Source organism: Ceratotherium simum, chromosome 2 (assembly GCF_057802395.1).
Source record: "Ceratotherium simum simum isolate JZ-2026a chromosome 2, ASM5780239v1, whole genome shotgun sequence".
NCBI lineage: Eukaryota > Metazoa > Chordata > Mammalia > Perissodactyla > Rhinocerotidae > Ceratotherium > Ceratotherium simum.
Window position 1 is genome coordinate 9,793,908 of NC_141901.1, and position 23,740 is coordinate 9,817,647.

General features: G+C 37.8%; 2 protein-coding genes and 1 pseudogene across 3 annotated transcripts in view; 1 reads left to right on the forward strand and 2 right to left on the reverse strand.

Annotated features, from left to right (window-relative positions):
- Window positions 1-425: 425 nt before the first annotated feature.
- LOC147917739 (microtubule-associated protein 1 light chain 3 beta pseudogene) lies at window positions 426-5,227 on the reverse strand (annotated as a pseudogene).
- The window catches only part of ANKRD45 (ankyrin repeat domain 45), a 49,829-nt gene continuing 26,514 nt past the window's right edge, over window positions 426-23,740 (reverse strand). For both annotated transcript variants that reach the window (XM_087438004.1, XM_087438010.1), the window contains exons 3-6: window positions 19,757-19,924; window positions 11,049-11,143; window positions 8,556-8,694; window positions 426-5,675 (exon numbers count right to left, since the gene is read on the reverse strand). In XM_087438004.1, the coding sequence (XP_087294130.1) occupies window positions 5,644-5,675; window positions 8,556-8,694; window positions 11,049-11,143; window positions 19,757-19,924 (434 nt within the window). In that variant the 3' untranslated portion in view covers window positions 426-5,643. The remainder of the gene's footprint in view (window positions 5,676-8,555; window positions 8,695-11,048; window positions 11,144-19,756; window positions 19,925-23,740) is intronic.
- On the forward strand, window positions 14,713-16,225 carry TEX50 (testis expressed 50). Its single transcript, XM_014783409.2, has 2 exons — window positions 14,713-15,036; window positions 15,933-16,225. Exons 1-2 carry the CDS (start codon window positions 14,713-14,715, stop codon window positions 16,194-16,196), a joined length of 588 nt encoding a protein of 195 aa, XP_014638895.1. The 3' UTR covers window positions 16,197-16,225.

The window sequence follows — 23,740 nt, forward strand, 5'->3', positions numbered from 1 at the left end:
CAGGCTGGTTTCCAAGAGCGAGCATCTCAAGAGAGTTAGGCATCACCTTTTATGATCTTTTATGATCTATGGAAATCACATAGAATTACTTCCACTGTAGTCACAGTCCTGCCCAGATTCAAGAGGAGAGAACAGAGACCCACCTCTCTATGTAAGGAATGTCATGATCATACTGTCAGAAAAGCATGTGGGATAGGAGATGTGGCTATCTTGGAAAACAAAATCTATCTATCACATATTAGATCAAACACTGGGGTGGATTGTTAGCCTTTTACAATTTGGGGCATCACGTTAACCTAAGTAGCAGTCTGTCTGCTTTAGCTTAATCTAGAGCAGAAGTTCGTAAAGGCTGGATCATGGGCCAGTTGTGATTCATGATAAAAGTCCCACCATAGATGGCACAATGAAAAAATACAACATAAAAGTCCCTAATAAAACAATTTATTCAACTTAAAGGGTACTTACACTGGTCATACCTTCCCTTCTTTTGTGGTGTTAAAATGTCTTTTATTAAATGATAGTGATAGCAGATAGCAGTTGTTTTCTTAATGATGTCACATCAATCTCCTCCTTTTATTTTTTTACATTTTTCCAGTCAATGAAATACAAACATCTTGGAACCACTATTTAGAAGTTACCATAACGCTGAATTTAGCCTTTGATTGAGCACCTCTCAAATAATGATCTGATTTACTAGTATACACTTTGTAATTACTCTTTGCATGTTCAGAAAAAGTCATGCAGCTACCTGTGTAACAGCTCAAACTCAAAGCATAGGGCATTTTAACTCTCCTATGAATATATCTATAACGCAATGCAACAATGGGTCACAAGAAGTACTATATCTCTCAAAACATACTAAAGTTATAGATCTGTAGATATAAATCTATATTCAGATTCTCACATCAATGGAATCTTTGAAGGGAGATCCAGGGATCCCTTGGTAATCACCAGGTTCACATGCCTAAAAAGTAATATGGCATTCAAGATGAAGATCAGAAAATAGGTCAGAGAAGAAACTAGCTATACAGACATAATGCTGGATACGTGAGATGTCTCTTGGAGGAGTGGGAGTTGAAATGGGGCACTGGTACAAGCAAGATATGGAGATAGGATCCAGGAGTCATTTTTATGAAGGTGAACAAGCTATAGAAATGAATGAAGATGAGCAAATTCTATAAATAAGGGAGCACCAAAAGAGAATTCATTCAACTACTATGTACTAACTTGCTATCTTATGGGCTCTTTAGGTATGAAGAAAAACAAGACAAAGCGCCTACCCTCAAAAAGCTCACAGTTCACATGGAGAGACAAACATGTGAACAATTAAATAGAATATTACAAGGCTATTAGCACTATGGGTGCCTCAAAGGAGGGATTAGTTCTTCCTAAAAATGGGGATAGAAAAGGTCATGGGATGGAGAATCACAGATTGCATCACTAAGGATCAGAATTGACTCTTCCCCCCCAGCTTTGTTAAGGCATAATTGAAATATAAAATTGTAAGATAGGATTGACTTTTGAGAAGTTACCATAGCTGGAGGCAAGATCAAGAAGAGGAGCTGGGTGTCTTAGTCCATTTAGGCTTCTATAACAAAAATACCATAAACCAGGTACCTTATAAACAACAAACATTTCTTTCTTACAGTTCTGGAGGCTGGGAAATCCAAGATCCTAGTGCCAGCAGATTCAGTGTCTGCTGAAAGCCCGCTTCCTAGACTAGACAGCTGTCTTTTCGCTGTAACCTCACATGGTGCAGGGGGCAAGGGAGTTGTTTAGGTCCTCTTCTCTAAAGGCCTAATCCCCATTCATAAGGGCTCTGCCCTTGTGACCTAAGCACCTCCCAAAGGCTTCACCTCCTAATACTAGCACATGGGCATTAGGTTTCAACATATGAATTTGGGGGGGACACAAACATACGCAGACCATAGCAGCTGGTGAAAGAGTTAGAAAAGCAGTTTGTAAGAAAGTAAAGGAACCATAATGACATAAAAGTACCAACATAAGGAGTTTCAAGAAGACAGCAAGTGCAAATATATCAAAAGCTACAAAAAGTTTGAAGATAAGGACTGAAAGATGAATAAAGGAGAGAGGTTTATTTCATACTAGGGGTCTCCAGAAGTGCCTCTGTCTTATCTAGGGATCTTTGAAGTGAGATTCAGGAATCCTTCTCTAATCACCAGGACCACATGCCTGGAAAGTAATGTCATATTCAAGATCAAGACTCAGAAAATGTAGAATTAGAGTAGAAACAACAAAAATGGCACCTGGCCTTTTCCCAAATTAACTGCAGTGCCTAAAGATAATGGACTTCTCACAGTGCATAGTATTCACAGTCCTCGGAACAAACACAGATCTCCTTCTTTGCACAACCCTATACACACCTACTGGATCTACCAGAGAGAAGAGTGAGAGTTACCCCCTGTGCTTTTGCTTATTGCTCATACATTAAAAAGATCTCAAAACTTTAAAATTTGTGAGACAAATGTAAAACAGTTATCTCAAAACCATGGTTGAGAATGTCAGCTGTCAAGGAATTACTGAATCGCTCCTTTCTTTGCCTTCCCCTCCATAAGAAAAAACTAGCTTTCAGAGCATGACAAGGAAGAAAAAGTCATAGGAACAACGAATAAATGTGTTTGGTTTTTTTTTTTTAACATTTTCTTTCTATAAAACTTTTCCAGAAAGTCACAGAGTAGTAGAAGGTTCAGGGGCTTTTAGATAAACTAGAAAAAAAGACATTCCAAATCACTAATATGAAACCAACAGTGGTATTTAAACCTAGGAAACATAAAACAGATCAGAAGGAAAAATGGCATGGAGTCCAGTTACAACATCTGTATTGCAAACCTACAGAACAGGGGAAATCTAAATATAAAACTAAACAGATTAGTGTACTAATTTAAAGACAGAGGGAGGTTAATGATAAACAAATAAGAACGTTTACTAAGAGACTATAGCCCACCTTACAGGTGAATTGTAATTTGGATGTAAAAAGTAATAGTTATATAAGCAGAGGACCTGATTCAAACCATTCTTAATATTTCCTTGCTCCACAGTGTCATCCCATAGCTTTCCTTTTGAGAGAAGGAGAACAATTTTTCCCTCTGGAAATAGCCAATATGTCTTTTCAACAGAATTCCTCAGTTGAATGGAAATTTCCCGCCTCAATTACACAGAAAATTGTTAGATTCTCTAAAGAGCTTTTTTTTTTTAGAGTTTTTAGTTGTGCCTTTATTCACCTTAGTTCATTAAAAATGTACTTGTTTTAAAGATCCTATAAATAGAGTAATCACCCACTAATGTGGGATGTAAGTCACCCCTCTCAGCATGGTATTTTTGTTTTTTAAAAAAGCAGAATTTCTTACAGGAATCGTATTGATCAAACAGTATTTACAAGAACGTCAGATATAATGATGTACACAATCTAAACAAGAAGGGCTGATTTAGAATTTACATAATGTAAAAATATACATATTAAAAGTGAGCCATGTGGACAGATGCGGGCTGCAGGAAGAGTAGTTGACGGGAGGTTGGGGGTTGAGGGCCCATATGCAGTAATATTGCTTTCCCCTCCATTACAGAAAATAACCTTCACCAACAGATACAGGCATTCCACACATCTAAATACACAAGGGTAAATCGTAGACAAGGGTAAATCGTGACCTGCTACATTACAGTCTAAGTGGTCTGTGATACCCCTGCGAAAATAGTAAATATGAACCCCATGCAGGTAGTAGGAAGCATTGGTCATTTATTCTAGCTGGACTCCGGACATGAATATCTGGAAGAGCGTATGGCTCCTTCTGCTACGTTTTCTTTACAACTGACGTGCACTTAGTGGGGAATTGTGATGGTTGTTTGACCTAACAGTGATAACTGAAATACTCTTAAAAATGTGGTAACTTTTTAATAACATATTTTAATCACACACTTAACATAAAACATGGATCATCTACAACTTTAAGCCAAAAGGGAGAGGAAGTGCATCTGAATGTTAATGCTTTCAGTTTTGGTATTCTATAATTTCTACCACTGTCCTAAAGCATGAAACTGATACAACTGCTTGTTTATTTACCCAAGCAGGCACTAGTATGGGCTCTTAAAGAACACCCAAAACAGAAGAAAGGTCACTCTTTTTTTCTCTGGGCCTTTTGAGAAACTAGACCAAAATTATAAATTATTCAGGGTTCCTACTGAGCAGCGGTGCTTTTCTGCGTGTAACCATCTAGAGAACAAATCAAAGAAGAAGTTACTAACACTGCAAGAGCGTTGATGTGCGGTATACTTATTAGGAATCAGGAACCTCAGGCAGCAGTTCAGAGTTTTCTCAGACACCCCCATTTACCCCGCTTTTTGCCAACTATTATGGCAAATGCATTTTGTGGGGGCTACGCTTGACAACTTATGCTCGAAGATCCTCTTGCGGAGATTTCTCTAGTTGAGTAGAAACCCTTCTATAAAAAGTTGGCAGGTTCTGGGAACCTAGAGAGGAGACAATGTCTCCAAATGCTCAAATTGCAAGTTCTTATTGGGGAAAGAGTATTAAAATAACTTCAAAGACTATTTTATTGGCAACTCAGAATGCAGTGTTTTACTTTTCAACTTCTAAATTTGAAAACAAGACAGCCTAGGTCAAATAATAACAGTTTTCCAAAGCTGAATGTGCTCTTTTGGAGCTCAGTTTTTCTGCTTGAAGTACAAAAACAACTTCCTAAAACTCCTAGGCAGGAACACTACTGTTCTGTTGATCTGTGATTAGATGAACTGATCAATCTCAGTTGGTAACATCTCTTTGTTTTTCCTTGGTAAGGGTTTAAAAAATTCTAGAACAGGAGCATTTTTCCAGTCTTACACTGACAATTTCATCCCAAGTGTCTCCTGAGAGGCATATACCACATACAGGAATCCATCCTCATCCTTCTCACTTTCATACATTTCAGAAATCGGTGTGGAAATGCTCACCATGCTGTGTCCATTCACTAAGAGGAAGAAGGCTTGATTAGCACCGAGCTGTAAGCGCCGTCTAATTATCTTGATGAGTTCACTCACATTGACGTGATCAGGTACAAGGAACTTGGTTTTATCCAAGACAGGAAGCTGCTTCTCACCCTTATATCGTTCTGTTATCACCAGGATTTTGGTAGGATGCTGCTATCGAATAAGTCAGACATCTTCTACTCTGTTGGAAGGCGTGGCGCTGCTTGAAGGTCTTCTCCCAGGGCATGGTGCAGGAGGCTGGGCAGGGGCGGTGGCAGCGGCGGGGGGTCCTGGCTGCTGCAGGCCTCCGACTGTGGCGACAGAGACTTCCCTTGTTCTAAATAGCTTTTAAAGCTTCCATATAGTCTTTGTGAGTGACCCATACCCAAGTGCTCTATGGAAGCAGCACGCGGAACTCACGTGGGACTGCACTTGAGGGGGCAGAGGCAAGGCCAGAGAGTCTGGACATAAGAATGCTGAATAGGGTAAAACAAGAGTGATTTAATTTCATACTTAAACATTTGTATAAAACCCCACATCTATTTTCTTAACTTCAACTGGCATGAATGAATTTGCCTTTACAAATCTTAGAAGAAAATGTGGCCTTTTATAAAATATATGTTCAGTAGAAGGTACGACCTTGACTTCTTTTCTGACCATGACTTAGACTACAGTTTTGGAACTTTTCGCTTGACCTGAAAGGAAGCAGATTTTAAAATTACATTTAATTAGCTTGCAATATAAAACAAAAATGAAGCCAGTTTTTAAAAACAATGGGTGTGAAATAAATCAGAATGTCTTAGCCTGAACCAATCATTAACTAAACCTTGGTGCTGGTACATCAGTCAGTTCAAGTCTTCTCCCCTCTCCCTTTTTTTTTTTTTCTAATATTTAAAGCTTTGAGGTCACGTTTCCCATATAATCAGTATTATTGTTCCTAATTCTGCCACTGAATAGAGTAACTTTGAATCAACTGCTTAACCTCTCGTCTTCACTTTCTTCATTGTAAAATGAAGAGGTCATTTCAGAGGTTCCATCAAGATCTAACACTTCTGTAATACGAAGGTGCAAGATACAGGGGTGCCTGGAGGGGCTATAAGGGACTTGGGGAGAGAGGCAGTTCTTCCTCAGAGGTGAGAAGGAAAGGAAGGATGTTATTGGGCCAGGCTAACAGTAGTGGTGGAGCAGGGGGAGAAGGTGGGAATCATACTGTATAACCACATAACTCAGGTCTCAATCATCTCATTCCTGGACTATACTGGTGTCTCACTCCTTCTAGTCTCTTCTCTCTCTAATCCATTTCACAAGGAAAGCCCGATTATTCTCCCCTACTTAATCCCTCTTCTCTCCTACCCCAAAGCCTTTAATGCAAACTACTGCCCTGAAAATAAAGCCTAAACTTCTAAGCTTATACAATTCAGTACTTTTAATGAAATGACCACAAGTTAACTTTCTAACCTTATTTTCTACTGTTCCTTAACAGACTCAACTACAACCAGCCAGATGGATACTGACCACTTCCTTATTCCCACATTTGAACCTTTCGTCATCATATTGTGCTTTCATTCCAGAATTCCCTTCATATTCCACCCTGGCTATCCATCCTTTCAGGCAATTCATCTTTCTTCATGATGCTTTCTCTTTATACTTAGGCTTCTCTGAACACACACAGCACTTAGTTTATCTTTTCAAGTATGCGTATTTACTCACAAACTGGTGGCGGACTCCTTAAAGACAAGAACGGTGTAAAGTATCTATCTCCCTTGAAAGGACCTAAAAGAGTACTATGTGTATGCTCAGTAGACATTAGGTACAGATGGCCAGGGATATTCTGCCATACTACCTAGACTAGATTAAGTGTCTTAACCTTTAAAAAACCACAGCCCATTTTGACAAACACAAACATCTTAGGTACTAGATATCCACATTCAAAAGAATGAAGTTGGACCCCTACCTCATATCATATACAAAAAATAACTCGAAATGGATCATAGAACTAAATGTAAGAGCTAAAACTACAAAACTCTTACAAAAGAACATAAAAGTAAACCTTGGTGACCTTGGATTAGACAATGTTTCTTAGATATGACACTGAAAGCACAAGCAACAAAAGGAAAAACAGATAAATTTGACTTTATCAAACTTTAAGCCTTTTGTGCTTCAAAGGACACAATTAAGAAAATGAAAAGATAATCTACAGAATGGGAGAAAATATTTGCAAATCATATATGTGATAAGGAACTTGTATCCAAAATACATAAAGAACTCTTAGCCCAAATTAAAAACGGACCAAGGATTCAAATAGACATTACCCCAAAGAAAAGAAAATATACAAATGGCCAGTCAGCACATGAAAAGATGATTAACATCATTAGTACTTAAGGAATTGCAAATCAGAACTACATTAGGATACCACTTCACACTCACTAGGATGGCTAACGTAAAATTTAAAAAAGACAATAACAAATGTTGATAATGACGTAGAGAAATTGGAATCCTCATATATACTGCTTGTGGGAATAGAAAATTGCAAACAGTTTGGAAGTTCCTCAAAAGGTTAGACATAGAGGTACCATATGACCCATCAATTCTACTCCTGAGTATATACCCAAGAGAAATGAAAACATGTGGCCACACAAAAGTTTGTACAAGAAAGTTCATAGTGGCATTGTCTATAATAGTCAAAAGAGTGGAAATTCAAATGTCCATCCATTAACGAATGGATAAATTTGAATCCATACAAGGAAATATTATTCACCCATAAAAAAGAATACTGATATATGTTACAACATGATGAACCTTGAAAACATTACACTAAATGAAAGAAGCCAGACACAAAAGGCCACAGACTGTACGATTTTATTTATGAAATGTGCAGAACAGGCAAATCCATAGAGATAGAGAGTAGATTAGTGGTTGCCAGGGGCTTGTGGGAGGGAGGAATGGGAAGTGACTGCTACTGGGTATGGGGTTTCCTTTTGGGGTGGTAAAATGTTCTAAAATTAGATAGTGGTGATGATTATGCAACTCTGTGAATATACTGAAAACCACTAAATGATACATTTTCAAATAGTGAATTTTATGGTATGAGAATTATATCCCAAAAAAGCTGATATTTTTAGAAATCTTAGGTACACCTGCCACAAAGATTCTGATAGTGCACCTTCCCCATTCACAGAACAGTATTCCCACAATAGGTTTTTCAAAATATAGAGTTATAATACTGAAAATGCTTTTTCAAATTCTGCCACTCAATCTCCTAGGAGGGTATGCCTTTCTAGTTGAAAATCATTGGTCAAAATCAAAGGCACAGTAAATTATATAAAATTAAATGATTAATGATGGTAATAAGATTATATTAGATATTCTGCATAGAAAGAATTCAGTTATTATTTTTAGTTATTAATATTGATACTATTAATGAAATTAGGGAGTTATATTACAGATTAGTGCTTGTAACAAGGTTAATGACGACTTAATGAAGATTGTTGAAGTCAGAATATCCCAGAAATAACAGCTTAAAGCCTAATTTTCATCCTTTCTGACATTCAAACTACTTTTTATCCAAAACTTACGTGGTGTAGCCATTTTTGTGAAGATAGGAGTCACAGTATCTTCCAACTGTTGCTTCTGCTCAAAAATCTCATTAATGGAAGCTTCCAAATGAGTTTCCAACCACTCATTTTTTGTACGGCATGCATTGAGGATGGTATTCTAGAGATAGAAACAGAGAATTTACTTTCCACTTATTTATTGAAAAATAAAACTCTATAGTATCTCTAAACCAGCACCATCCAACAGAACTTTCTGTGATGATGGCAATGTTCTATATCTGCATTGTCCAATTTGGTCACCATTAGACATACATGGCCTTTGACCACCAGAAAAGTGGCTAGTGTGACTTAGGAACTGAATTTTTAATTTTATTTAATTTTAATTAATTCAAATTTAAATAGTCACATGTGACTAGTGGGTACTATATTGGACAGGGCAGCTCTAACATTAGTGGAATGTGAATATAATAAAACTCACAATCTAGGGTCATGAAGCCTTGGCCCAGTCTACAAGCTCTCCCTAATTCTTTATTTTCATTGAGCCATGTGATAGAGAAGTGCTTGCAAAGGTTGGAAAAGAATAGGCGGATAGCATGAGCTGCAGGCAATTCAAGAGGCAATGCTGATATTTTATTCCCTCCCAGATGGTTCACAGGAGGAGGTGGTACAAGAAATGCAAGAGCCCCACCTCACTGAAACCCTCTCAATTTGCACTGCAAAACCATTTCTTTGCACCTGAGCAGCAAACTGCTGGTGTCTGATTTGAGATGTTTATTGTTCTATGGTTTGTAATAAAAAACAAAAATGAATACATTTATTGTATGTTCTGTTCACATTATTAAATAAGCAGTAGTATATGCAGAAGTATGTAGAATGAAGTGGATTTGGAAAGATGTCTATAATATATTATTAAAAGGAAAAAAGCAAATTAAAGAATATGTATAGTATGATCCTATTTTATAAAAACAAAATCTCTCATAAAACTATATGTGTGCATACATGTGTTTATATAAGTGAAGGGAAAAGTATGGTGAAATTAACACAAAATTGTTATTAGAACACAGGGTAATAAGACTGGAAATGGCAAAGAGAAAACTATTGTTTGCTTAAGACATTTCAATTTTATTCTAATTATTACTATATGTACATAATATTTTCTAGTTCAAATAACCAAATATTTAAAAATTGAAATTAAAACTTTTGTAGTAACTAGTTCAATAAAGTACTGTTTGTGCCAGAAATATTTTGTTTTGCATATCTAAGAGCTGCAACAGCTATTCTAATAGAATTTTGCCTCTATTTTGTTTCACAAGAGATTTTGCAAAGTGTTTGACAAACCACAAGAGAAATGTATAACTCATCATGCTCTCAGACCTGTGATGTCTTACAATTTTAGCAACAGCTAATTCTTTTTCTTCAGAATTATAAGTCACAGAAAATTCATAGAACATCCTGCACAGAAATGCAGGAAATAATTTAAAACCAAAACACATTTCTGATACCTTGAATATATCTTTTGTGTGTGTATACATCCAAAGCAATAAACTAATCCACATGTAGTACTTAGTATACAGTAAATGTGGCAAGCTGGCTTATAATTACAATTAGCTATCTTTATATCTATGTATCTTTTTTTACCATTATGTAAAATTTGATACATTAAAAAATACGTGGGGGCTGGCCCGGTGGCATAGTAAGTTTGAGTGCTCCACTTCAGTGGCCCAGGGTTCACAGGTTTGGATCCCGGGCGCAGACCTATGCACCGCTTATCAAGCCATGCTGTGGCAGCATCCCATGCAAAGTAGAGGAGGATGGGTACGGATGTTAGCCCAGGGCCAATCTTCCTCAGCAAAAAAGAGGAGGATTGGCAACAGATGTTAGTTCAGGGCTAATCTTCCTCAAAAAAAATATGTAATGAATGTATACATATATACTAAAATATATGATGTATATCTAAATTTCAAAGCAAAATAATGAAATGACTTTCAGTGGACCCCACTAGTCACCAGAAGAACCAGAACACTGCCAGTACTATTAACACTACTTCTGTGCCCTGCCCCTATTCCATCCCCTTCGAGCCTCCAAAAGATAATCACAATCTGTGCTTATACCTTTGCTTTTCTTTTTTAATTGTTTTACCCCATACGGAGGCATCCCTAAACAATATAGTTTGATTTTGCTTGCTTTTGAGCTTTATAAAAATTTATGTAGTCTTTGGTGATTTTTTTTTTCACTCAACACTGCATTTCTAACATTCACTCATGTTGTTGGGTGTGAAACTTAGTACATCTCTATGTTACTCTTTAATACTATTTCATTTAATTTTTATCAGTTTATCTCTTATCAGCAGTTTATTAAGAAAGAAAGGACGGCAAGGAAGAAGGAAAGGAGGGAGAGAGGGAAAAGACAGCAGTAAGAACCACCACCTACCTCTAGAGCATTAGTGTAGAAATTAAAGATACAAGGCAAAAATGTCAAAAGACTTCAGAACAAGCAATAATCACAATGCAGTACCTTGTCTTCCTTAAAGAGTTTCCCTGGTCCCTTTTCTGAGTCTGTAACAGCTGCAGAGACCTTTGCAATATATTTTTTCAGATCCAGCCTTGCATCTGAAAGAATAGGACAGCAAAATGCACAATAATAAGACAAAGACCAAAAAATATGCTCTGCTTTTTGTAATGTGCTATTATCTATCCAGAGCTTTATAAAGATTGTGTGTAAGAAATTTGTTGCGGTTGTTTTCAATGAAGAAAGATAACACTCAACTAGCACAGCACTTTGGGGCATTCACTGTGTTCCTAGAACTGTGCTAAAATTTTTCAAGAACAAATAAACATAAAACATGACACCTGATCACAGAGAGACCATATTCTATAAACACATCTACTCAGGAGAAAGAAACAAAAAAACCATTTCCAATAGATGGAAATGGATCAACCCCTCTTGATCCTTCAAAATAAATTTGAAAATAGCATTCCTCTTCAAAAACAAAAAACAAAAACATGGTGTTTAAAATAATCCCATTCACTATAGCACCCATAGTGATGTCATCACAAAATCTGCAAGACCTGTTTAAATAAAATTACAACACCTTGAGAGAAATAAAAGACAAATAAATTGAAAGACTGACCATATTCCTAGATGGAACAACTGAATATTGTAAATTGTACATTAGCCCCAAATTAATTTCAGGCTGATGTATTCGTGTCCTGTGGCTGCTATAACAAACTGTCACAAATTTGGTGGCTTAAAACAATAAAAGTTTATCCTCTTAACAATTCTAGAGGCCAGAAGTCTGAAATCAGTTTTGCCGGGCTAAAGTTAAGGTGTTGGCAGGGCTGATTCCTTCTGGGGGCTCTAAGGCGAGAATCCATTTTCTTGCCTTATCAACCTCTAATGGCTGCCTGTACTCCTCAACTGGTGGCTCCTTCCTCCTTCTTCAAAGTACATCACTCCAATCTCTACTTCCATCATCACATCACCTTCCCTTCTTCCGTGTCAAATCTCTTTCTGCCTCTCACTTACAATAAGAACACTTGTGATTACATTTAGGTCCCACTTGGATAATCCAGGGCGATCTCCCCATTTCAAGATCTTTGCTCATATCTGCAAAGTCCTTTTCGCCCTATAACATTCACAGGTTCCAGTGTTTAAGACCTGGATATTTTTGGGGGCCATTATCCAGCCTACCATAATCAGTATACATAATCTCATGAAACTCCAAACAGCAATTTTTGAGAGACTTAATGAAATCACTCTAAAGCTCACTTGCGTCTCTGTAGTACCTAACAATCTCTCTCAGCCTCATCTGCCTACCTGTAAAGTAGACATAATACAAGTACCTTCCATAGTCAAATTCAGACCCACACCTAGGATAGTATTGACATATACAGATCAGTTAACCATCTTCTTGCTTCCAGCCCTTCACAGCTTCAAACCCATCATTCACATTGCAAGAAGAATTAATTACCTAAACTAGAATCCAAGGTTTAGGTTTGGGCTCCACTAGTTGGGTGACTTGGAGTAGATAGTGTTTTCAGAATTTCAACATAGGATGGAGTCTAGGGGAGGAATTAGTTGGAAGAAGGGACTAAGGGCCTTGTCATGAAACTGCATTTGTATAATCAGCACACTGATTTTACTGAGAGCACATATTTATTTTGGGTGGCTTGGTAGAGAAAGGAGCTTATTGCAAGCATCCTTTTAACACCACCTGTTTTAGTCCATTCAGGCTGCTATAGCAAAATACCACAGATTAGGTAGCTTATAAACAACAGAAATTTATTTCTCACAGTTTTGGAGGCCGGGAAGCCCAAGATCAAGGCACCAACATGGTTTCAGTCTGGTGAGAGCCCTCTTCCTTCATATCTGGCACCTTCTTACTGTGTCCTCACACAGTGGAAGGGGCTAGGGAACTCTGTGTGGACTCTTTTATAAGAACACTAATCCCATTCATGAGGGCTTCACTGTCATGTCCTAAGCGCCTCTCAAAGGCCCCACCTTCGAATACCATGACAGTAGGCATCAGGATTTCAACATATGAATTCTGGGGGGGACACAAACATTCAGACCATAGCAATACCTTAACCCCTCTAACCTCAGTATCCTTATATATAAAATGGAAGTCCTCATAGGGTTGTTGTAAGGATTAAACAAAATGTAGTATAATGCATGCAAATATCGTGGCACAGTGCCTGGCACACAGTAAAGCACTCAATAAGTTTATAATTATGTCACTCCTCTTCTCAAAATTCTACAAATAACTCCCTATTGACTACTGAATAAAATAGAGGGCTCTCCAAAATCTATACAGCCACAAACTATCTTTCCAGCTTTATTCCTTCCAACATTCATCAAGGAGTCCATCCATCATTTACTTCCTGTTCCCTCTCCCCCAGATGTCAACATGGCTCACTCCTTCAGTTCTTCAGGTCTCTGCTCAAGCATCACCTTATCAGAGAGGCCTTTGCTGATTGCCCTCTATGAAATAAGGCACATATTCACTCATTCACTTGCTGGCAACTTCATAACCCCCTTACCACACGGCTTTATTTTTCTCTATAGCACGCCAAGGATTATATATAGATTTAGATAGATATTATTTTCTGCATCTCCCTGCTAGAAGGTAAACTCCATGAACATAAAGATTCTGTTTTGTGCCTTGTTACGTATGTAGACTCAGCTCCTAGAACAGCATTTAGCACATAGGAGATACTCAATAAATATTTGTTGTATGAATGCTTACACAAAATTTCTTTGCTTATTATGTTTCCTCAACCTAAGATGCCCTCTCCACATTGCCACCTACCAAATTCTACTCACTCTTCAAAGCTTACTTATACATACTTCTGTGAAACTCCTAATTCCCCCAGGTAGAACTCACTGCTCTATCAACTGTTACATGATTATGATTTGATTTAGCTCTCATTTTAGTCTATCTTGTAATTTTTATTATCTTGTTTTTTCTTCTACCTCTAGATTGTAAGCTCCTTCAAGGCAGGGTCTATGTCTCATCTTTTTATCATATACCATGCCACCTCACCATCTCATCTTTTTCACATACCATGCCAATTTCCCCACCCCTCACCCACTACCTGATAATACCACACTGCCACCAAAGGGACACAGGTTAAAAGGGTGAGACAGTCAATATTTGCTTAACCATTTGACGGGGAGGATATTCCAGCCTGAAAAAATAGAAGCAGATACTAGGTTGTGTGAAATGGTATAACTATAGCTATTTCTTAAGTAGATGTAAAACTGCCATACTTCAGAAGGGTCAGAGGAATACAGGTAAATTCTTTCCATGAAAGTCTATTAATATGATTACAGTTTGAATTTGTTAGTAAAATATTAGTAAAGTCTTCATTTTTCATAAAATTGAAGAAGCTCAAACCATTCTGGCAGAAAGCAAGAAAAAGAATCCCTAAGAAACCCAACGTGATTGGCTAGGTGACACCTTTTAGTCCCAATGTGGTTCTTTATGACATCACTGGATTTATCCCTGCATCACTATGCCTGATGATGTAACTATGATCATCAGTCTATATCTGGCTGACTAGGAAGATTATCTTCAATGCCTTTACTGGCACACCACGTGAACTAGTACTAGGCATTTCTGCTCTGTCTTTGACGAATTTTTTGGCTGTAGACTTTTTTTCCCAATTGAGAAAGAAAGATGTCCATTCAAGGACTATCCCTGATTTTTCCTTTGTTGTTTATCTGCTTCTTCAAGGAGAGTTTCTGCATTTGTGATGGAACCATCTGGACAAAGGTTGGATGGGAAATTCTTCCAGAAGAAATGCAGTATCTGAAATTTAAGCCTTCTCCATCTTACTGTCTACCTTACCCTCTGAACAAACTATGCTGCAATTTTGCTAATATGGATATATTTCAGGGTTGTTTACATCTCACTTATACTTTAGTGCAAGCTCTTTCTTTAATCCTTTCTGTTTTATCTGTGCGTTACATGTGGATGAAATGGAAGAAACACAAAAAAAAGGTGAGTTTAGTGATGTAAATAGTAATAGTTATAGACCATCAAAGAGTTTAAAACTTAAGATTATCAGCTTTTCTGAGGGAAAGTGCCATGTCTTATTCCTCTTTGTAACGTCTCCCCACCCCCGCCATTCACCCCCAGCACAGTGTCTTGTACATACTAGGTGCTCAACTAATGTGTATTGAATTAGAAGGTCCTTAGAATAATCTAGTCCAACCCCTCTATTTCAAGTTACAAAACACATCAAGGAAGTAGAATGAGTAGAATGTATAGGAAATGAAGTTATCTCTCTGGGCCTTTCGGTAAGTTGTTTGATCTTTCTCAGCTGCCTCATCTATAAAATGAAGGATCTGGAACAAGTAATCTGTTAGATCCCTTCCAGATCTATTTAAGAAAGCTAAGTATACAAGAGTTGGCATGTACTTTTTAAATAGACTGTAAACTAATTTCTAATGTTAAGATAACTTTCTGCGAAATGGCACTCAAACTAATTTCCCACTTTGCCAATGGCACCAAATTTTGAAGCAATCTTAAAAGTTCATTGACCTTCACAACAATTAGATAATTATAAAATGACTATGATTTTGTTGCATTATACCTTGAGACTGTTTAGTAAAGGAAAATATTTTTCTAATATGCAAATAATTTCTCCCAACAGAAAGCTTATAAGCACTTACTAAACATTTGCTGATGATGATAATGATCACTATAATCTGATATGGGGGCATATACAAAAGAGCATTTTTTCCTGCACTTATACCTTTCTTCTATAATAACTCCTTTTTTGTATAAATAAGTAATGTGTTGTGTTTGGAGTTTAAGTGTATATATCCAGAAAACAAATCTAATTTGAACTACAGTAAGAAAAAAATCTATATTGTTTGTTTTTCTCCTTTTAGCTGAAAAAACAAGCCTCCTTAGATACACTTGGTAATGATCTAGAAAGCCAGTCCTTCCATGACATTGACCAGATACTCTGCAGACTGATGGCTAAAACATCAATGATGACCACATATCTGAATCAGTCATCCCCTTATCTGCCAGCTAAGAAAGTCAAGCACCGAAAACCAAAGAGGAAGAAGACTGAAGGGAGAGTAACCAGAAGATATCCATACGCAAAGGTAGCTCAGTCCCATATGAAGATTACACAACAAACCTATTGATAGAACTTATATGAGAATAAAAATTGTTCTTTGAGAATCTGTAATTTTTGGTCACATTCTTTACTGAAACTTTCAAAGAAGTCTGAGTTGAAAAGTTATTTCTATTCAGCTAAAAAGAATAAGTATCCATACTTACTAAAGTAATGGGGAAAAGATTGTATACTATCATGGCTTCATGTTTAAGTATTTTGTTCTTAATATATTAGATTACTAACCATTAACCAATCTGTAGAACAGAATCTTGGTTTAGCGTTTCAATAAATCTCTAGTTTAAATAACATGATTTTTCTTATTTTCCTGAGCAAACTTGTATGATAAATGATGAATTAAGTATCAACATTTTTTAAATTTCAGACTTTTGTTGATAAGATGCCTCAATTTTTAAAAAGTCTTCCAGACTTTCGTTGATCAGCCACCTCAATTTTAAAAAGTACAGTTACCATATTTTCCAAACAAAAACTGGGAGACTTGTCTGAGACTAGGACGGAAGATTTGATTAAAAACGTTGAAAAATCCCAGAAAAATATACCAGAGCTATAACATACCTCTCATCAGTATAGGGAGGAAAAAAACTTCTAGAAAACAATCCTTGAAACAGTAATAGGTAACTCTACAGTCTTTATAACAGAAAAGAATAGTGCCTGCTTTGAGTTATTGTGGACTATTAAAAAATTTATTTATGGTTCCACTTTCCAGACTCTGCTCCTTACCTCCACTCTTCCTTAGCACAGTCCTACTCCCATATTTCCATAAATGTTTGTTCCATCCCTTCGGAGTTCTGAACTGTCAACCAATTCCTCTAAGAGAACACTGATATCTATTTCTTTTAATGGAGGACTCTTGAATACTTATAAAGTCTCCAAATCTTGAAAACCCAAAGAAATTTATCTCTAATAGTGGAATTTTTAGCAATATGGAGGAGACTCTTTGGTGTAGGGAGTCCTCAGCCCCTTAAAAGTCTCCAGGTGACGCCTACTCTAATCACCAGAACAACAAATGGAAGTGGTTTATATTCTCGGTAAGTCTGAATTCAACAAATGTTAACTTTTACGTTGAGTAGTTTGTGTTACACTCCATAGCGACATTACCATGAAGCTCCAATCCTTACAATTCCATCACTGATCCAGAAACAGCATACTAGTTTATGACCTCATAGTCTTCTTTTATCTTCATCACTAGGAAATGTTAGATATAATTCCCCCAAGAAACTAAGGACCCAAACTAACCACGAGGATAAAAGGGAGAAGGAAACCAGTGAAACTCCAAACCTATAAGCCCCAAAGTGTTTATTTTCAGAAGAGTTACAGCAAAATTTGTCCCTGGATTGTGTTTTTTAAGTACCATTGGTCATTCTTCAAAAATGGATTTTAAATTATATAATGTGAATTTCACCTACAATAACTATACATGGGGGGATCAATTAAATTCTTTGCAATTTTTCTTTTTGCTTATAGACATAATCAAAAATTGAAGGTATTGATAGAAATATTGCCCCTAGAAAATATGCAGTACAAGTAGACAATTACCTATAAAATAATCCACAAAGTATAACTCATCTTTTTCTTCCCAAATGTGCTATCTTTCTTCAATTTCCTTATTGCTATTAATTCTCCCAGTCTCCTCCTCATTTTACTGATAAGCAAGCTCCTTATTGCTACCAGATGAATCTTCCTAAATATCATTTTCATCCTCTTCCTCTTCTACATAAAAACTGTCAGTGGCTCTCAGTGTCTACAGAAATGAAATGAAAACACATTAGCCTGGCATTTAAGGGTATAATCTGGCTATACTAATAACAGCATTTTTCAAGTGCTGATCACACACTAGGAATTGTGCTAAGTACTTTATATCATCTCATTGAATTCTCACAACAACCCCCAAGAGGTAGGAACTATTATTGGCTTCCCCTTCTGGAAAATAAAACTGAGGTATAAAGAACTTAAGTACCTTATCCAAACATAGGTTTCAAGTGGAGACACCAGTATTTAAACTCAAACAATCTGATTCAAGAGCGCATGTATCTACTCTATTCTGCCTGTGCTGTACCCTACCTGTGCAAATTATGACTTGCTATTCCAGTAAGGCAATTTTGTTACTGTTCCCCAACATGACATTTTCATTCCCAGCTCTGAGATTTTGCTCACACCTTTTCCCCTTCCATTGTGTATTCAAATCCCACCCATTGTTCAAGGCCCAGCTCAATTCCAGCATGCTCTGACTTCATGTTCTCTGACCACCCCACAGCATGTACCACCTGCTCTGCTGATTTTAACCCTTAATCATAGTCTTTCTGATATTGTTAACTGTAGGATGTGTCTATAGCTTATCATCTCCCACCTAACAAATGTCCAGAGGGCAGAACAACAACTGTACCTATAACAATGCTATGCTTATAGCAGGCATTTAATAAATGCTTGCTAAAAACACAAATGCAGATAACTGCAAAATGAATGCCATGAACTTCATAAGTACTAGTTTTTTAACCAATGTCTGTATACATACATAGTTATAAAGGTATATCTTCCTGAAATCTCTAAGCTACATTTTACAAGGCTGTGGAAATGACATAAGCAACATATTAGTAAAACTCAAAATAGCACATGGTTTTTTGACTTTTGACTGAAGCATAACATACATACAGAAAAGGGTAAAAATTATAAATGTACGGTTCAATGAATTTTCACAAATGAGCACATCATGTAACCAGCAAGCAGACCAAGAAAAAGAACATTACACCCCAGAAGTCCCCCTCACATCATAAAGGTAACTGCTATTCTGACTTCTAACACCATAGATTAATTTTGCCTGGCAAATAATTTTAAGTTATTACAACTGTTTCCACCCGGGAAATCAAATATATTACTCAAATATGGCATTTTTTTAAACATTTAAGGAAAAAGGGCTGGCCCCGTGGCTTAGCGGTTAAGCGCACACGCTCCGCTACTGGCAGCCCGGGTTCGGATCCCAGGCGTACACCGATGCACCGCTTCTCTGGTCATGCTGAGGCCGCGTCCCACATACAGCAACTAGAAGGATGTGCAACTACGACATACAACTATCTACTGGGCCTTTGGGGCGGGGGGGAAGGAGGATTGGCAATAGATGTTAGCTCAGAGCCGGTCTTCCTCAGCAAAAAGAGGAGGATTAGCATGGATGTTAGCTCAGGGCTGATCTTCCTCAAAAAAATAAAATAAAAAATAAACATTTAAGGAATGGTCCATTCCAGTAGGTCTCTCAGAAAATGGTCTTGAACATATATTATACATATGTTCCTACAGAAAATTATTGGTGAAATTGTTAGAAGTTGGTAAATCAACCAGCTTCCAATATGTACAGTTTCTAGTAAGTACAATGTTTTAGGTCAACAGTAAATAGAGAAAAAAAAAAAAGGCAGATTTCACATATTATCACCAACAGTGACTGTGGTTACATCTACAAATAAAACATCTTAATAGGTGAAAATGTTAATCACCTCTTTGCTTTGTTGAAGACACAGCCTGTATATAACTCAGCAGGAAAATGCCTCAGTCAGTTTGCTAATATCTTGTGAGCTTCCTTACCTGCCCAGTCCAGGAATTCAACACACTCAGTTTGGGAATACCGAGCAGCAACATCTCGAGCTCTTTCTTCCCGAAAGTTCAAAGCTTCTATGTCAGCATCCAATTCCACAAGTGCTTTCAAAGTTTCCAAACGACCCCAGGCTGCAGCACAGTGTAAGAGTGTATAACCTAACAAATAGTAAAAAGATGGTCACGTCAAATAATTACATTGTTTAGTCTATTTTATGGAGCAGAAGATCATAATGGCAATCAAGTACTGAACAATTACTACGGGCCAGGCACTATTCTAAGCGCTTTACATATAGCAAACTCATTTAGTTCATAAAAACCCTATGAGGTCAGAACTACTATAACTCCCACTTTACAGATAAGGAAACTGAGGTCCAGAGAGGTTAAGAAACTTGCCCAAGGAACACAGTCAGTAAGTGATGGACGCAAGAGACCAACACAGGCAGTCTGAAGCCTGAGCTCTTCAACATCTTCTAGGAGACGGCAGTTCCCCAGCAGTCATCTATTTTGGAACACAATTATACCCATGACTTGGTCTAAGGAATTTTCATCAAGCTCTAATTATTCTAGCGTTATCGTTAACACAATCACACAAATGATTACAACTGCATATGCCTTTGGTTTGGCAATTCATCATTTGAATTAAAACTGAAATTATGACCTATCAAATTAGAAAGTTATATCTTAGACTTACTGAGGCGACTACCATGAGGTATAATTGTAAAGGGGAAAAACATGGGAGGTGTTTTTAAATTTTTTTCAGAGAGGTTTTGAAAAATCAAGTCAAAAGTTCATTGTTTTTTGTGTGTGTGTCAAGAAGATCAGCCCTGAGCTAACATCCGATGTCAATCCTCCTCTTTTTGCTGAGGAAGATTGGCCCTGGACTAACATCTGTGCCCATCTTCCTCTACTTTATATGGGACACCGCCATAGCATAGCTTGACAAGTGGTGCATCGGTGCACGCCCGGGATCCAAACCTGCGAACCCCGGGCCGCCAAAGCGGAGCGTGCACACTTAACCGCTGCGCCACCGGGCTGTTTTGGGGCCAGCCCCATGGCATAGCGGTAAAGTTCGCACATTCTCCTTCAGTGGCCCAGGGTTCACCGGTTCGGATCCTGGGCACGGACCTACTCACAGCACATTAAGCCATGCTGAGGTGGTGTCCTATAAAGAAGAGCTATGACTCTACAACTATGATATACAACTATGTACTGGGGCTGTGGGGAGAAAGGAAGATTGGCAACAGATGTTAGCGCAGGGCCAATCTTCCTCAAAAAAAAAAAAAACTTGTTTTTTAAAAAAAATGTTCATTGTTTTAACTTACCCACAAGAATATATTTATGACTCATTTAACTGGCCAAAGAGGCATGTACTACTACTACAGTAAGATTTGAGCAAAAGAATGAACTAGCAAGTATTGAATCTATTAAGTACTAGGTACTTTATGTGCTACTGCTTCATTTAATCCTTCCCATAACCCTATGAGGTAGGTATTATTAGCCCCATTAAAAGATACAAAGGAAAGTGAAGGCCAGAGAGACTATACCTTGCCCAAGACCACACTGGTAGTAAGTAGCCAAAGCAAGATTCAAACCCAGGTTTGTTGCCAAATAAAGGGTTTATAAGGAGAAGGAAATAGCACCCAACTGTTTGCCACTGGCTAGGGTAGGGAAAATAATAATGATTCCTCCAATTCCTTCCAGAAACCTCTCCTTGGCTCCCTATTTGCCACATTCCCACAATCCTGCGTCTGTCTTAGACCAAGTTGTAAACTCTCTGTCCTGAGGATATCATAACCAGAAGGGATAATAAAGGAGTAAGGAATCAAAGGAGCATGAAGTGAACTATTACAGGATCAGCCCAAATTAGAATTACCTCCCCTCTTTGGCCCAACTTTTTTTTTTTAATATTGTTACTGCACCAGGTCCGTTTTTGCCCGCCGTCCAGAAAGCCAATCACTGAGTCAATGAGATTGCAGAGAGAGGGGGTTTAATCACAAGGCAGCCAAGTGAGGAAAACGGGAGAACAAGTCTCAAATCCACCTCCCTGAAAATAGAGACTCAGGGGTATTTACGGGGAAGGGGGCAAGGTGGTCTGAAATGATTGGAGATGAGGAGGGATGAGGTAATTGATGATCTGCGCAAGCGTAGTCAGGCTTCATGCCTCTTCATCGGACACATGTTCACAGAATGGCGGCATTAGCATGCCCTGAGGGTGGGGTTCCAACCTCTTGCCGTCAAAAGGGCCCAATTGATGTGTTGGTGGTCTAAATCTAGCCTGAAGTGGACAAGCGGTTCAGTTCCTGAAAAAAAATAGCTCAAACACCCATTATCATGGTGACCCCAGCTCCAGGGGGATGTTACCTACAGAAACCTAGTGGGAGTCAGATAGCATATTGCCTAAACAGCACAGTCAACAATGGGTAAGTTTATCATCTTATATAAGATTTAAGTCCTCACTTTCCATTCTGATAAGTTTCTAGGTAAGGCCACCCCCCTTCTTCGTGGTACAGGGAAGAAGATACCTTTACAAATGGAGATTTTCTTTACAAATATCAATGTCGTTTATAGAGGGCAACCAGAACTAAGAATGGGCTTATAAGTATGGATCCACCCAGACATCTGAGATGGTAATGGCCCGTTCTGGGGGCAGACCTCCCACCTCAAACTCCTTTGGTTAGTTAGTGGGGGTGGGGGCCAATTCTGACCCCCCACAGTTACTAGCTGCTTAATCAATGGCTGTTTGCCGGTTTCAATATCATAACAAGTGAGAAATTTCAAAATACCAAGAGACAGAGACTAACCCAAGAATTGTATTGTGCCTTTATCCCCTACAAAATGGGGGGCCAAGAAATACCCAGACACCACTCTTGTTGTTCTTGCCTTCTGGCCTTCTGCCTGAAGACAGAAGTCTTTGATCAGCTGAACGGTCCAAGACCCCTGATTTGCTGGGGGAGCGAGACACTCCCATTCCAAATGAGATGTTCTGGCTCCTTATATTGCTTTCCTCAAGGCTTAAGTTATGGGACAGCGTAACATCTAATTTTTTTCCCTATTTTTAATATACATAGTTTTAAAACAAGATTTCTAAACAGAAACAGGCTTTTACCAAGGAATTTGCAACCTTTACATGTTTTTCCCCTTGTTGGAGATGGTCTGTTTTCTAGAAAGAAATACACAGATCCTTGTAGTACATTAACCCCATTGCCTTCCCAGGAGAATAAAAACGTTTAAATAAGTTAATTTCAAATAAAGGTAAAGATTATACCATGCTCATGGATTGAAAGAATTAATGTTAAAATGTCCATACTACAGAAAGCAATCTACAGATTCAATGCAATCCCTATCATAATACCAGGGGCATTTTTCACAGAACTAGAACAAAGAATCCTAAAATTTGTATGGAACCAGAAAAGACCCCAAATAGCCAAAGCATTACTGAGAAAAAAGAACAAAGCTGGAGGTATCATGCTTCCTGATTTCAAACTATACCACAAAGCTATAGTAATCAAAGCAGTATGGTACTGGCATGAGAACAGACACATATATCAGTGCAATAGAATGGAGAGCCCAGAAATAAACCCACATCTATATAGTCAATTAATCTACACCAAAGGAGTTAAGAATACACAATGGGGAAAAGACAGTCTCTTCAATAAATGGTGTTGGGAAAACTGGACAGCCACATGCAAAAGAATGAAACTGGATCACTTTCTCACACTGTATACAAAAATAAACTCAAAATGGATTAAAGACTTAAATGTAAGACCTGAAACCACAAAACTCCCAGAAGAAAACATAGGCAGTACACTCTTTGACATCTGTCTTAGTAATATTTTTTTGGATCTGTCTCCTCAGGCAAAGGCAACAAAAACAAAAATAAACAAATGAGACTACATCAAACTAAAAAGCTTTTGCACAGAAAATGAAACTATCAGCAAAACAAAAAGGCAACCTACTGAGTGGGAGAAGATA

What these genes read in the sequence shown, in the direction of transcription:
- TEX50 (XM_014783409.2), top strand. Translation starts at nt 14,713, where the DNA reads ATGTCCATTCAAGGACTATCCCTGATTTTTCCTTTGTTGTTTATCTGC. An exon ending in GGAAGAAACACAAAAAAAAG is followed by an intron (nt 15,037 to 15,932) that starts GTGAGTTTAGTG and finishes TTCTCCTTTTAG; the next exon opens with CTGAAAAAACAAGCCTCCTT.